Here is a 16834-nt window from a genome sequence, read left to right on the forward strand (position 1 = left end):
TGGGACACTCCTTTGCTCTCTCTATAATGCACATGCACCCTAAAGTCAGGTGCGGTCTGAAATGAACGCATGACTGGATTTATTCATGAATGAAGTGAATAAGAAAAGAATCTAAATTAATTACAAATTGAGAATAAGGTAAATGAGCAGATGCAATCTTGGTAGTGGATAACTGATATATTGCCAAGGCTGATATATCATTCTATATATATATATATATATATATATATATATATATATATATATATATATATATATATATATATATATATATATATATATATATATATATATATATGTTTTTATTTTTTTTAATTACCGACATCAGCTGATACATTTTTCTGATAACTTATTAGACAAAACTGTTGAAGTAAACCGTATCCAAAGAAGTATTATAGCATTCCCTTTCTATTAGTAATAAAACTGCATAAAAAAGTGTGTACTCTGTGCATAACTGTCCTTGCGAGTTGGATGCAGACAGGAGGAGAATTCAGCAGTCACTGGACATGCACAATCAACAAAATTTAAATTATTGATTTCAAACTATGCTGCACTATATCCATATATGCATGTCATATATATTAAAATATATTATATATATAAAGATTTCCAGTACACATGGACTTACCACTGTTGTTTACAATAAATGATGTAGTGTGACATATTGGCTACCCTGCTCTCTCAGATATCGTTTTCAGGCATAAAATTATCAATATCTGTGGAACACTAATTCATTTGAGAAAATTTGCAGAATTTGTCGGGTGGCAGAATGGTGTATGACATGTTTTTGATGAGGGAATCAGGTCCTTAGATAATGGAGGTTGTTTTTTTTTTTTTTTTTTTTTTTCCCCCCCAAGTGAGGGCTGATGTTTGGTCATGGTAGAAATGTGTTTTGGGGCTGAGAGGCTGAATTACCGAAGAGGGGTCTGGTGGAGTGATCAGAAGAGGAATGAAGGGGAATGAAGCCATTAGTAACATCAAAGTGTCTGTTGGCAAAAAAGGAGAGAGATTGCATGAAAGTAAGCCGCAGACTCACTCATAAACACCTAAACAGCCCTGAAAAGCACTTCATCATCTAGATCAGCTCACGTTGGCTGCGGTATGATGCCTGTTGTTGTTATCGAGGTAGCGGCTGCACATATTTATTTATCTATTCACCGGTAACGAGTGTGGAATAGCAAAGCGCTTCTTCCCTCCGTTGGGGATGAATCTCTGTGATTAAACTGATCAGTGCCATCACTCAATGTAGCGAAGAGACGCTTTAGGGCAGCAGCAAACCAAATTAGACAGATGATGGTGTCGTTTGGTATCAGACACCACACATTTGCTCCCTGCATTGGCTCTGTACACTGTAGTCGCTAGCTACACTCTGATCTACTGCTTGTGTTTAATTAATTTTACATCAGTGTCATTGCTGATTATCTCAGCGTGTTGCTCTCCTTCTCGCCGAGATAATGCGCGATGGGTGGCGTTGACAAAAAAATATTCTCAAAGATAACTGCTACTAATTCACCCACCCCTCGAAAGAAAGGGGGCAAGGCCCTTCAAAATAAACCACCTACCTTTTCGGCCAACGCAGACATCTCAATCGCCCATCATCGTCCTGTTGCGCCCACAGGCCCAGTGAGAGAAAACAGCTCTCTGACATATCTAATCCAATTAGGAAATCATTATCTGTGTGATGCGGGGGCCCACCACCTCGATATAAATCGACAGCAAGTTACATTGTCTCTGTGGACGCTCTGTTGGTTAGGCGTGCTGATTGTGAAGCTGACAGATTTCTAATGAAAGTCTGCTTATGATAAAGAAAGTTATAACTGATCATAAACAAAGTTCACAGGTTAAAGTGGGTGTTTGATAAAGATCTGAAATCTTTTGAGGCCATTAGTAGGTATGCACTAGACATGCCTTATAGATTTGTTGCCTTTTTTCAAGGATTAAACCTCACAGCCTTTAGAACTATCAACACAGATTAAGTTTTGCATGTTTGATTAGTTTATTCAGTGTTGCCTTTTATTATATTCTTCACAATTGCAGAGCTATAATAATGGAGATCATGATCATAGCTTGCCATCTGAGCTAGGGTGCCAGACCAAGCCAGTCACTTTATTCGGTCTCATTTTAATCACATTTTAGCTTTTCTATAGTAAAAAAACATTTTTTTACTATAGAAAATATTCACATTCACACTCCATGCAACTCCATATAATATTGAAGTGATTTTACTATGATTACAGAGAGCAGCAAACACGTGAAGTTATGGCAACCATATACATTGCATGTGGATTACTTGTAAGGGCTGAGCTGAGTCTGATTTGTCGCACTAAACTTAGCAATAGATGCATTGAAAATGCACTATAAACACAATATTTATTAAAATATTAAAGTATAATATTAAATATTAAAGTTATACAATATTAAAGTAGGCTTTTAATAAGCAAATAAAGGAGTGAAAATGTATTCTTTAAAACCGACTGTTGGGCTGTTATCTGCCAAAATGCAGATTCATCATGTGACAACTTTTCATGCAAATGAAATTGGAGGGGACGTTAGAGTTTGATTGAATGTTAAAAATAAAATAAAAATTCCAAATTTATTAAAATGCTTACATTATGTGCATATTTGCTTTCAAGTTGAAAATTATTTTTTTATTTGTAAAACTATTTAGTAGCATCTTTTGGCAACAATAATAATAATAATTATTATTATTTATTATTGTTATTAGTTATTTATTATGAAAAAAAAGGATAACGTTATTAGAATAACATGAGAATTTTTTTTGTTCTTTTGTTTTCTTTATAATTTATTCAGAATTTATTAATTTACAATGTAATATTTATATTTTAAACATTTTTTTAAACTGTTTAAAAACAAAATGCAGAAACAGTAATATTATGAAATATGATTATAATTTAAAATAACTGTTTTCTGTTTTAAGATTTGCATATTTTGAATTTCAGCCAGTCTTTAGTGTCACATCATCCTTTAGAATTATTTTAGTATGCTGATTTAGTGCTCAAATAACATTTCTTATTATTACTGTTAAAAATGGTTGTGCTGCTTAATATTTTTGTGAAAACTGTGATAATTTTTTTTTCAGGATCCTTGATGAATAGAAAGTTAAAAAACAAAACAAAAAAACAAACAAACAAAAAAACAGCATTTATTTGAAATTGAAATCTTTTTTAACAATGTAAGTTACTGACCCCAACGTTTTGAATGGTAGTGTATATATTGCACTTTTAACTAAATGGAGAAAAAAAATTCAAAGTAACATAATCATTATTAATTATTATAATTTAATCAGTCTCACTCATACTTTCACAAATGTCTCATTTTTCTCTTAGTTGGACAGATTTTCCAGTATCCGGATCCCTGGCAGTAAAAAGGAACGGCCACACCTCTCCCACATGTACAAGCATTCCTCTTCTGGTGACTGGTCCAGTTCCTCTGAATTTGAGGAGCTTTCTTCAAAGATCACGTCGGAAAAGGAAATCCTTGCCCTCTTTGAGAAAATGATGGTATGATATATGTAGTTATAGATAAATGTATTCTATAATTTATTTTTTGAAATGCATAAATATGTAAACAGAAACAAATATTGGGTCTCATTCACTAATAATTGCGTGGATTATTTGTATTTATAGGCACAGGAGAACTTCTCAAAAAATTTGCACCTAATTCACAAAACGTGCATACGTACATGGATTTCTTAACCTTGTTTGAACGGTATTGAAGATGGAGTGTTCTAAATGAGCGAGCACTTGCACAAGATTAGTAATTTGCATCAAAACACACCCAAAACATGTCCATATAAGGGCTTTCTGCTAGGGCTGGGCGATATGGCCAAAAAATCATATCTCATAAATCATGTCTATGCTATATGTGCAAAAAAGGGTCAAATCACATTACATTCTAACATTGTAACATTGCAATCTAAAAATAAAAAATATGCTTTTTAAAGCAGAAGTTAAATTCACTAAACCAATGAAAAAAACAAAAGTACAGACAGTAATTTATATTAGGCTATTTTGATTTACCATATTACAGTAGTCACTTTACAGTTAGTGCTATCAAAAAATAGACTTACTTGTGTTTTTTTAAATTCTATATATGGCACATTTATGTTCAACAACAAATATTTTAGCAAAATGTGTATTTTAGTCAGAATTATGATGGTTCTATTCTAATACGCTGTGTCTGTTTGGCGCTCATTCACTGAAGTGTGAAGTTTAGCGAAAACTCGCTTGCATATAATGCTCATCCACTCCTGAAATGGAAATATTTGCATGACTTTCTAACATTTACAGATGGAGAATATACCTGTGAAATGTAAGTTACGCACTGAAGAAAACGCACCAAACGCATTAAACTGCGCAAGCATCTGTCAGCACATGTCTGTCAGAGCATCTGACGGGGCAAGCTGCTTTAAACTACGTGTTAACTATATCTTACGAGTTATTTAAAGCCCTTAATATTAAGCATGTCTCATGTTTGGGACAAATTATATTATGCATTTTCCCCAGATGCTCTCATATCAAAGTGCTGTATATCGATATAAACGGTATTGCCTCATTCCATATTGTATATAAAAAAATATCGATATATCGTACAAACTCGATATACCGCCCAGCCCTAATTTCTACGCACCCTTTCCTTTCATTGCTCTCAGCAAACATGATGCTCTCTGAAGACGCGCTGAGAGTAGGCGCAGCAAGATCCTAGAGCAATGCCCAGTGTGCCATCCTCAAAACAAGTTTACAGATTACAGACCTCCGATTAGCCAGATGTACATAACACAAATCTTTAAGATGAAAATATGTATCAAATTTCATCTTGATAAGTTTATAGGACCACTCAGAATATGTGATTTTTGCATAAATGGTTTTTAGTTCCTACATTTTTTCGTAAATTTAGCAAAAAAAACTCAGAATGAAGTATGCACGGTCAGTAAATGAGACCCAATTTCTGACAGTTAAGGATTTGTTGATATGCTTTCATGCTTTGGTACACATGTCTGCTTACTGTGGACATGTATAAAACCAGCTAATAATCACTCCTACACAATGACCTTTATTAACCTTTCAACCACAATAATCACTAGAGGTTTATTTGCAATTATGTTTTAAGAAACGCAACCTTTTCATAATGAAATGGATTGTTATGGGTCACTGACCTCAATCAGCTTGTATTCATAGAAGGACAAGGCCCTCATGCTTATAAATGCACGTACTCAAACTCACATCATACAGTCACAGCCAAATGTTTGCAAGCACCTTAGTTTATTGTGGTAAATAAAAGAAAATTCACAAAAATAAAATATGGTTTGGACTTTGTCGTTACAAAAATTTCACATTATCAGATCAAATAAGCACAGCCGGTTCACTAGAGCTGCATTTGAAATTTTTAAATATTGTACTTTTGTCAGTTTAAATGTGTAAAAGTTTTAGGCCTATACACTATTTTTGACCTTTCATCTCTCAGGTTTCTGATATGAAGTAAAATACCTTCACTTTAAAAACTTTTGTTTAGACTTTTAGATTTGTACACAGTTATGCAGCTGTTGAAAGTTAACTGACTGCACTTTTGTCATACGTTTAGCTCAAGCACATCTATTTCATCCAATTTCTCTCAAGTATCATTTTAAAACATTGCACAGTCCCCCGTTGCCTTAGCGCTACCGTACGGAGGTCCCTCTCTGTGCCCTTTTTAAGAGTGGAGGTGGTGTTAGCGGTTGAGCAGCGTCTCCAAGCGCAGGATTGAGTGACAGGAGCAGCCGCTGCTGGGTAGAGAAGGAAGAGTGTGGATAACGTGGGCAGAGACGCAGTCATTAGTCACGGCAAGTACGGGTTTGGATACATGAGCATGCCAGCAGAGGTGACAGGGCCAACGTTGGTAATGGATGCCGTGCCGTTCTGCGCCCTATCCGCACCTATCCCAGCATCCTCCTCCTCTTTCTCTCGCTCTGACACACGAGGACTGCATCACGCCTGCGAACCCATGAGTGAAATCTTAAACGGCTCTGCTGATCTACCCTCTCGGGAAAGGGAAGAAAGGGAGAGATGCTGTGGAGAAAGGGAAATAGGACTGGAGTACACTGGGAACGTTGCACTCAACATCGTATGCAGCCGTTATTGTCTTTCTCTCCCATCTCCCTCTCAGTCTTTCTTTCCATCTCTCACTTATCGATTTTATTGTTCTGTCTTTTGCCTTGAGATTTTCATGCCCTTTCTATCTGTTGATGGTAGTTGTAATCTGTCCACGGATGCACGCTAGTTCTTTTCTTTCTCCTTCTCTGTCAGAGATAGTGAGTTTGAGAAGTGCAGTGCGCTAGTTTGCTTTGGCACAGGATGTGTTGCTTCAGTAATCTGGGAAGTAAAACTGCCAAGTATATCTGCCAATGTCTGTCTTAACAGTACAACAGGTTCAGATTTATGAACATGCTCATTTCTGTTTCACTGTTAATTTCTAATCTTTTCAGAAATTGGCCCATTAGATTTTCTAATACATAATTCATGACTTCATCAGTCAGGCTTGTGCTAGGTACTAATTTGTGAAAGATCTCACAAAGTTGCACACAGAAGTGTATCCACATAGACAACAGATGTTTATAACAACAATTGAGCTGAAATGGTCTTTATTCATAAGTTATTTAAAATTTTAAAGTGTTTCATCAAAAACACTTGATGACTCCCTTGGAAACCCAGGGCAGATTTTTAGATTCAGATTTAACTCAGAGACCAAGCGTAGCAAAATTGCAGTGTATGTGTAAACCAAAGTAATACCTAATTTCACTAAATATATGTAAGAACTACACGTACCTAGCTGATGCAACCATTTTGCTGGGGGGAAAAATGCAGCCACACAAAATAGCTATAGCCAGCTGACATAGTTCATTTTTGAAACAAATTAACCTATTTACAAGTATGCATTTACGTGTACATATTGTCAGTGTGTGAGTGTGTTTTTATATATATATATATATATGTATATATATATATATGTATAGTGAAAATCCAGTGCTATCCATTTGGGGTCAAACTTTTTTTTATTCTCAAGAAATGGTGCATTCAATTAAATCTATATTGTAAAAAAATATAATTTTTGGTTTCGGTTCTTTTTTTTCGAAACTGTTTTGTTATTATTGCCCAGTTATTAATATAACAATGTTTATTTATTTATTTTTTTATATATATTTTTTTATATTTTTATATAAAGTGGTTTTAAAATTAAATATATTTTATATATGCTTTGATAGGAATATTTATTACATTATTTAAATGGTCAAATAGTGAAATTTTGCATCTTCTCATGACTGGTTGAAATGCACTTATTTTTTAAATACATTATTTGTGCATCAAAACTTAAAAAATAGCGGTGAAATTTTGCAGCAGTAAATACCCAGCTTGGCAATTTTGCTAAATTTATCCAGATTATACCTAGATTCAAATTTTGTCTAAACAAAATGGCTTTAATTCTTTTATATTTCTTTTTCCTCTGATATATTTAAGACATTGAAGTATTATCAGTCTTTTTTTGTGTTTTTGTCATTTTCATCTCCTTTCCTTTTTCTTAATGTCATAAGATGCTGGGAAGACGTGTCTGCCTGATGAATTCACGAGTAGAGGTTGACATCCTGCGGTTTCATTTATTTGCGGTTCCAAAAAGAACAGGTGTTAGGCATGGTTTGATTCATGTGAGCATTGAAAGATGTGAGAGCTCTTTGCTCTTTTGTTAACAACCAGCATCTCCAGTACTATTTTTCTTTTGAGCAGAAATCTGTAGAAATCACTATGATTCGTTAGTCTCTTTTGTTTGGATCAAAGGTTTCGTCACTTATTATGATGGAGATTCTTATAAAGCAGGTCAAAATACTGAAGGACTTGAGATGTTTTTTCTTGTAACATGATTTTTTCCTTCTTGTATGTGGTTTGTGTTTTCAGGAGGATATGAATCTTAATGAGGAGAAGAAAGCACCACTTAGAGAGAAGGACTTGGGCACAAAAAGGGAGATGGTCCTTCAGTACATCATCACAGCTGCAAAAACTGTAAGTCAAAGAATAATTGCAGCCACACTGACTAACATATAAACCTGAAAGCATGAACAGTAATGATTCCTTTGAGCTTCCATTTGCTTCATATTGGATTTCCATTACTAACCCTGATACTGAATAAGACTTTAGACTTTTTTGACCTAAAGGCCATAGGAGGTCATGTCACAGACCGAGACCATGTCAAATGTGTCATTGCAATATAGAAAATTAATAAGCTACGGTGCGGAATCACCACAGAGTCACCATGTGCATTCGTGTCTGTGTTAATTTGTTGTTGTGTGCCTGTGCCGACTGTGTGAGCTTATTGTACTGGTGGGTTTGCCCTGATAAAAATATCTGTAACTGCAGGCCACTTATGATGACATTGACAGGCTAAAGACTGTATTTATCGGAGATGATTGCCCTCATTTTAGTTTGTCTCTTTTGTTCTCTTGTCCTGAGGTGAGAGGGAGGAGTTGAGTCTCCTCATATATACTTATGAACTCATATTGCTGTGGTAAAGGATGGCAAGATGTGATTTTACATCATCTTCCAATGTGTAATTCACCATTTCACTTTTCTACAAATAGTCTGGAGCTTTGTATGCTAGAATACTGAAGGGAGAAGAAATACTGTTGAGAAATTAAATAAAAACACATTAATATTAGTGATCGACCGATATTGATTTTTTTTAGAACCGATTCTAATAATTTTTGTTTATGTGCCCGATAACTGACATGCAGAACCGATATTTATTTACTGTTTTACTTCTTTTTTAGACACGATTACAACACCACTGAACTGAACAAACCATTTTATTTATAACAATCACTCCCTCCTTGCATAGAAAACTAAACAAATCGTATTTATACATCAAAAAATTTATTTTAATCTTCATATTACAAAAATAATTTTATTTATAAAAAGCATCAGCAGCAACACTAATGTTAACAATAAGCAAAATAAATGTAGAATGTCTAATGTTTTCAAATGGAGAAAATAAATTAAAGACACAAGAGTCATATAAACTTTGCAGAAATGTAATACTTCATTTTAAACTACAGTTTTAGTAGATTTATAAGATGAATAATTGATTTATAGCTGAGTGAAGAATAATTAGCTGGATAATTTTAAATGATAATATTCTCTGGAATATTGGAATATAACAAACAAAACATTGTATTTTATTGCATTTCTCAACTGGTATGTTATATCAGAATTATTAATAATGTTTTTGTCTTTCTAGAATATGAAATATCTGCTGACAAAACGCTGTTTATGCATTTACACAGAACTATACTCAAACTGCAATTGCTCGCAGAGATAATTAATTTTCATAGAGTTGTGTTTACTTGGATGTTTATTAGCGAATTAATTATATAGTAATTGTTTATATAATTACGGTGTTTTAAACAAGTGAATCTTGTTAAAAGTTACGGTGGCCGTGGAGCATTTCCTGAGCATCAACCCGCTGAGTGAACAGCAAAATGCAGACGACTTCACGAGACTGAGTATAGACAACAGAGAGAATGCGCTTTTATTTCCAACATCATTCATGGCTGTCTTATTTAATTCATGCAAAGTTGCATCTTTATTTGGAGGGGACTTATTTATTTGGATGGATTATCTTATGTGACTCCGAGAGCTTGTCTCTATTTCTTAGAGACAAGCTGCATAAACTAGCTACATTTCAGGCATTTATGTAACACATCTAATTTGTGCATTAATTACCTGTGCACGCCGTTGTCTCGTCTCCCTTCAGATGCGCTATAATGACAATCCTGCAGGCAATTCTCAAAACACCCACAAGATGGCGGCGTTTATCGGTAAATCTGATATTACAAAACCGATATCCGATTATGGTAAATATCGGGGAAAGTATCGGTGAATCGTTATATATCGGTCGATCTATAATTAATATAAAAGCTATTCTTAAAGTACTCCTTTTAATTTGAAAGTTTGGCTTCTTAGTGATGCCAAACAATTTATCTGTTATGGGTTTAAAAGGATTGAGAAAATGTTTTTTAATAGTCATTCTGTAACATTTATTAACATTTTATACCTAATTCAGCTTGTATGTTAATCTACTTGCGGATTCATTAATTAATTAGTTTGCTAGAGTTTGCATTGGGGAAAAAAAAAAAAAACATCAGATGCTCATCAAAAACTACAGGTGGAAAAATTTGCCCCAAGCATTCTTTCTCGTACATGCTGATTGGAGCTCTCTGCATTAGATTGATTTCTGAGCTTTAAGCCATGCCGCTTAGAGGATTGTTTGTCTGTTTTTAAGTCCCGACGTGTTGGTGAGACAGACTGACAAGCGTACATGTCTTAGAATTGAGTCTGTTCAACAGATCCTCCAGTTCTTCCACTGCACGACATTGCTACACACAAGTGGAAAATCTATATGGAGGATTCAGGCAAGGTGGATAAAAAATGCATTTTTTCTGCAGAAATTAATTCCCCAATCCAATCCTCCTGTCGGTTAGCTTTGCGTTCGTTTACAGGGCCTACGAACGATGGAAGAGAAACAAGAACAAGGGAGTTTAATTATAATGCTGCTCCCCTCTTTCCGCTGAGAATTTAATTATTTTGGAGTGCTCGGAGATTTCAGGATGATTCAATTTGGATTGTATTTGCTATCTGGAGTGGCTGGTCGGGACTTGTGGTTTTTCTCCAATCAGCTTTAGTCTCTTTCTGCATTTGGAGTGCTGAAACTCATAGACCTTGGACAATCATGATAAAACTCCCAATGTATTGGAATCTATTGAATTTTCTCAGATAAAATGACCTCCAAATAGATGACCCGAGATTTTTCTTCCAAGTAAAATAAAATGAAAATAAAATGCTCCTCCATGTTGATTTAAATAAAAATAAAGGTTCTTTATTGGCATTGATGGTTCCATAAAGAACCCAAAAGGTTCTTTAGATTATTCTTTATTTTATGTTCTTCACACTATGAAATTAATAGTTATTTCAAGTAGGGCTGGACGATTAATCGAAAAGTAACCGAAACCGAAATTCAGAACCTCTAATCGACGTAATTTTCCCATGTCGGTTATTTCGGTTTTTTAATTCTATTAATACTTTCCCCTTAAAAAGATTACCGCGTGTGTAGCAATGACTCCGCCCCATCCAGTCAGAGGCATAAAAGCAAAACACGGAGGTGAACGCTGGTTCAACACATAGTCATGGCACATGAGCCTTGCGTCTTCACTTCACTTTTGTCAGTTGTATTTGTTTTAAGGTTCGTCTAATTCAAGCGATTAGACGATCAGATGTATTATTTTTCCGAGCTACCGTGCTCGCGCAGCTGCATTGTGGCACGAACACTCATACAAACAGTAGCTGTGTAAAACGTGAAGATCGCGCGCACTGAGAGGAACACAGAAACTAGTCAGCGCTGTCCAGTGATTTACCACTAAAGGAGCTTAGAAACTCAAAACAACTTATAGCATATATTTTCTACTTTTGAAGTAACCATTTACAACCCACAGCTTCACAATGAACAGAGAGACGGTATGACTATTTCACACGCAATCACTTGTACTGGTACTGTGCTAATTTATCTTGATCTGATTTACATGAACAGAAATCTGTGAGAAATGTTATGAAGCATAGATAAAATAACTGCTGAAAGTGAGCTGTTATGTCAGATCACTCTTTAAATAGGAAAAAATATCCCACCTTTAAATAGTCAATCATATTTACAGTACAAACCTTGTCAGTGAACTATGAGGGCAAAAAAAAAAAATCGTTCATTAATCGTAATCGAGGTAAAATGTTCAATTAATTGAGGTTTTGATTTTAGGCCATAATCGTCCAGCCCTAATTTCAAGAACTGTTCACTGAAAGGTTCTTTGGGGAACCAACTTTCTTCTATGACATCGCTGTGAAAACCCCCTTTTGGAACCTTTATTTTTAAGAGTGCTGGTGGATTAAAACTTTTTGAAGGCAATAAAGGTGTTGGACAGAAATAAAAGTTTTTGAAAAGGAATACTATTTAAAGGTGCCCAAGAATGCTTTTTCACAAGATGCAATATAAGTCTAAGGTGTCCCTTGAATGTGTCTGTGAAGTTTCAGCTCAAAATACCCCATAGTTTTTTTTAAATTAATTTTTCTAACTGCCTATTTTGGGGCATCATTAACTATACACTGATTTTGGCAGCGCCGCCCCTTTAAATCGCGTGCTCCCTGCCACACGAGCTCTCGACTATATTACAGTGCATTTACAAAGTTCACACAGCTAATATAACCCTCAAATGGATCTTTACAAGATGTTCGTCATGCATGCTGTATGCATACTTCGAATTATGTGAGTAAAGTATTTATTTTGATGTTTACGTTTGATTCTGTATGAGTTTGAGGCTATGCTCTGTGGCTAACGGCTAATTCTACACTGTTGGAGAGATTTATAAAGAATGAAGTTGTGTTTATGAATTATACAGACTGCACATGTTTAAAAATGAAAATAGCGACGGCTCTCTTGTCTCCGTGAATACAGTAAGAAACGATGGTAACTTTAACCACATTTAACAGTACATTAGCAACATGCTAATGAAACATTTAGAAAGACAATTTACAAATATCACTAAAAATATCATGCTATCATGGATCATGTCAGTTATTGTTGCTCCATCTGCCATTTTTCGCTGTTGTTCTTGCTGGCTTACCTTGTCTGTGCACAGATCCAGACGTTAATACTGCCTTTCCTTGTCTAATGCCTTGAACATGGGCTGGCATATATGCAAATATTGGGGTCATATATATTAATGATCCCAACTGTTACGTAACAGTCGGTGTTATGTTGAGATCCGCGTGTTTTCCGGAAGTCTTTTAAACAAATGAGATTTATATAAGAAGGAGGAAGCAATGGGGTTTGAAACTCAATGTATGTCTTTTCCATGTACTGAACTCTTGTTGTTTAACTATGCCCATATAAATTCAATTTTTGATTCTAGGGCACCTTTAACATTTATAGGAATGCTTCTTACCCTGCATTTCCTTTGGGGTCAGGTGAACCTGAAACCAGCCTTATTATACTGGGCTTCCAGTTTAGACTGCCTCAGTTTTTGAAAATATATAGCTTTGCACATCCTTTCTTGTTAGGTTCTTGTTATACATAAAGCGTATTGCAAACCCTTTGTAAAAATTGAATCTGTTGGACAGAACAGACTGTGATGTATTGGTGTTTTCGAAATTTCCCTTTTCATACTCAAATAAGCTTCTTCTCACACTACCTTGACTAGTTTGATGGATGGACATTACTTTAAATGTGGAAAACGTCCTGGAGTTTCTCTCTCTCTTTATCATGCACTCGCCTGCTCCTGCCCTCCTTCATCTCTCACTCTCTCCATCTCTTGTCTTTTGACATTCAGGCCTGGTTGTTTACCCCCTGTCCGTGTTCTTGACGAATAATTGCCTTTCAGTGAAGCCTTTCCTGTTGGCTCTGCTCCTTCGTCTCGCTTGGTAATTGAAACTATAGATTCTGGCATAGGCTCCTCTCCCTCTCTGTTAACAACATTCACCTTTTAAAACATTCACCTTGCCATTGCCAGCATATAGTGTGGGTATAATTACCATTCACTGCACCTGGAATGAATGGTCATAGTCAAAGCTTTTGCTATTTTGGCAATTGATGCATTGTCATTTGCTCATTTAAGTAATTTTAAAAGAGCTGGAAACAACAAATCCCTGACGTTCAAATGCAAGTAGCATGTTGTCATGATGTACAGAATTGAGTAGCATTTAAAATGAAAATGGTGATGTCATCATCCAGCTCAGTTGTTTTCATACAACAGTGTTGGTGTAGTCATATTAAATGACAGTCATTAAAAGACAGTTCAGTCAATTAAAATGAATTCATGAATTTATTGATAGGTAGGTGGGGTGGGTGCAGTAGATAGGTGGATAGATAGAATGGTTTGGTAATTTAAGTGGATGGGTGGGTGGTTGGCTGGATGAATAGATGGATAGAACCGGGTTTGGTTTGGGTCACGGTTGTAGGGTCAAGGTTTTAGTACGGTTCAGTATGTACTATGTTCAGGGAAAAGGCGGCCTACTGTCAAATTAAAATAAAGAAAATAAGAACAAATGATCAAACTACAAGCAATAGCACACATGCAATAGAGCAAAGATACAAATGAAATAAGCAGTGCTTTTCAGGTTTTTCAGATAAAGAAATTGTATAAAGTAATCAAATGTAAAATAATACTGCATATAATCTTCACCGTGTAAATTAAATAAAGATCAATCCTTATTAAAGTTACAAAAGTTATTCAGTAAAGAGCAGTGAGTGATTTCTTTCTTTTGTTGTTTGACCACACAGAAAGCAGCAGAATATTAGGCAGCTGTCACTGATATACTGATAGGCTACTGTACAGTCTTTCTGTTTACATTCATTTACATACATTCAAGGTGTATTAGACTATGGGGCAGTTTCCCGGACTGGCTTTAAATCGGTTTAAATCTATTTAAACTGTGGTTGAAATGGGAATGGTTGAACAGGGTTTAAACTATTCTAGGCCTTAATCTAGAATAGTTAATCATGGTTTAAAAATGGCTTTCTGAAACACAGATTAAGTACAGATTACTAACATTTGGACTATGGAGTCCTGAACTAGAATAAACAAGAATATTTTAAATCCAACTGTGCTAATCTGAAATAGCACGACTGAGGTTGCCTATAAAACATGGAATGAATCAAGAAAAGCTTAAAATTATATGGAACTGACATGCAAATCCAAGGAAATCAATGGCAGCAGAAAAAAGACTGCAATCAAAAAAAACTTTACTGAACAAAGGAACTCCTTTAAAGCAAATAGCAAAGAATAACTGCACACATCAGCGGATGGATAGACAGGTGGGCAGATTGATAGACTAATAGATGGATAGACTGATAGATTTAAATTTTAGTTTATGCATTTCATAATTTATCAAAATATTTATTATAGAAATTATATTTATTTTATATTTGTAAAATATCTTAAATATTTAAAATATTGTATGTATGTGTCACACTTCTCACACTTTCGCTGTGATTAATTTTTTTTATCATTACAATTAAATCTGTCCTTACAAATTTCAATTCAACTTCCTGTGGGATGTGGCCAGTTCTATTCAAATTCCAAGTATTGAACTGAAAGGGCACTAATTCTTCAATTCTGAATTTTGCACAACCCTGGTGATGGTGCTGTAAAACAGCTATGGCCTACTTCTTTGCCCAGTAAAGATAAACATAACAGTGATTAATAATGGTTAATAAAATGGTGGATGGTCAGGACACGATCAGCCCAGTGTGAGCTAAATGATAAATAAATGTTGACTCATTGTGTTCTGAATCTGGCTAATGAATAAAGACAGACTGCATACATACTTGAGACACCCTCAGACCAACACTCAATAATTAGTCACAGTATACATCCATAGTGACACAGACCAACTGCATTTGAGCTGTGAACAGGAAAGTGATAAGACACAGCAGGAGGGTGAACTCTAAACATGTTTTAATCACCACCATCATAATCCATTCCTCCATTATTTATGATCCGTGGTTCATTTTAGAGAAATGCTACCGAAAGTAACGAATCAACAGAATCAAAGCTATTCTTACATCCCCTTCTGCCTCGTGGGATAATACCTTGGTTGGTAATTACAAAGATTAACCTCTTCATTCCGCTTTTGTGTCCTTCTCAAAATATCACAAAAGTGTTGGTCATGAAATAATTATTGGGTTTTAATACTTGGGTGATGATAATACTGATAAATATATCCCACATTCACATGGTTGGCCTTTTGTTCTGCTCCAGATATGTGCTTTGGAATTCAACCACTTCATTGTAGCAAGGAACAATAGAGTTGGCAAATGTTACATGCAGGAAACAGGCCACCATCCAAACTCTAGCTCTGGGTGAGCTTGATATTTAGGCATGGTATCAGGGAACATAATTTCCATCAGTCTTATAGTCCAATGAATCAAAATCTTTGGTTTGTCACATAGGTTGGATCTGGATTCTATGATACTATTGAACATTAAGCACAAAGCATGATGGTCTGGGGCTGTTTTGCTGAACTTGGACAGTGGTGTCAGGTGTGCAAATAACATGAAAAATCAAACGGGACTTCATACCTTTATAATGAAATAAATTGTGCTTTTGAAAAGATTTTTACTATGTACTACATACATTTTTTTTTTTTGTCAAAGATAGATTGTTCTATAGATATTTGTATCTTTTATTATAAGTTTTTTTTTTATTATAATTATTATAAGTTTACCTGTTTAAAATATATCCATGGAAAATGGCATGGCATTAAAACACAGATCAGTGTAAACAGTCTCCTGGCTCCAAAAAGCCTTTGTGTCTGTATGTGTGTTTGCGAATAAGCTTTAATGATTGACAATGCTAATAAACCACACAGAGTATGTATCTGTACCATTGTGTAAGTCAAAGTAATTGGGAGACATAGTTACTGAATAATAAGGGTTTAAGCAGCCTAGTGTCTTGTGTACTGTTTCTGTCCTTGTTAGCATGTCTAATACTGTTGCTCCAAGCCTTGCATCCTTACCTGCACTCTACCACCGTCTGACCCGGTGCACACCAAATAAACTTTCAGAATGAGCTCCTGCCAACCTGTCAATAGCGCCAAACATGCAAACTATGTATCCAAACCATGTATGAAAGGCATAGCTGTTGAATTAAATAAAAGTGTTCTACATTGTTTCCTTTCGGCTAAAGATACCAAGATTTAGAGGCTTAAAACAAATCGTTGTTGTTGTCGCAGTACTACCGAGACTTTATGTG

The 16834-nt window shown here is 35.2% G+C and overlaps 1 protein-coding gene across 9 annotated transcripts in view; it reads left to right on the forward strand.

The window, feature by feature from the left end:
- diaph3 (diaphanous-related formin 3) overlaps window positions 1–16834 on the forward strand; it is a 333418-nt gene that overhangs the window by 36818 nt on the left and 279766 nt on the right. For all 9 annotated transcript variants that reach the window (XR_007182073.1, XM_048171951.1, XM_048171952.1 and 6 more), the window contains 2 exons: window positions 3348–3521; window positions 7944–8048. Coding sequence is in view for 8 of the 9 variants with exons in the window: in XM_048171951.1 (XP_048027908.1) it covers window positions 3348–3521; window positions 7944–8048 (279 nt within the window). In the remaining variant the exon portion in view is untranslated. The remainder of the gene's footprint in view (window positions 1–3347; window positions 3522–7943; window positions 8049–16834) is intronic.

This window comes from Megalobrama amblycephala, linkage group LG21 (genome assembly GCF_018812025.1).
Source record: "Megalobrama amblycephala isolate DHTTF-2021 linkage group LG21, ASM1881202v1, whole genome shotgun sequence".
NCBI lineage: Eukaryota > Metazoa > Chordata > Actinopteri > Cypriniformes > Xenocyprididae > Megalobrama > Megalobrama amblycephala.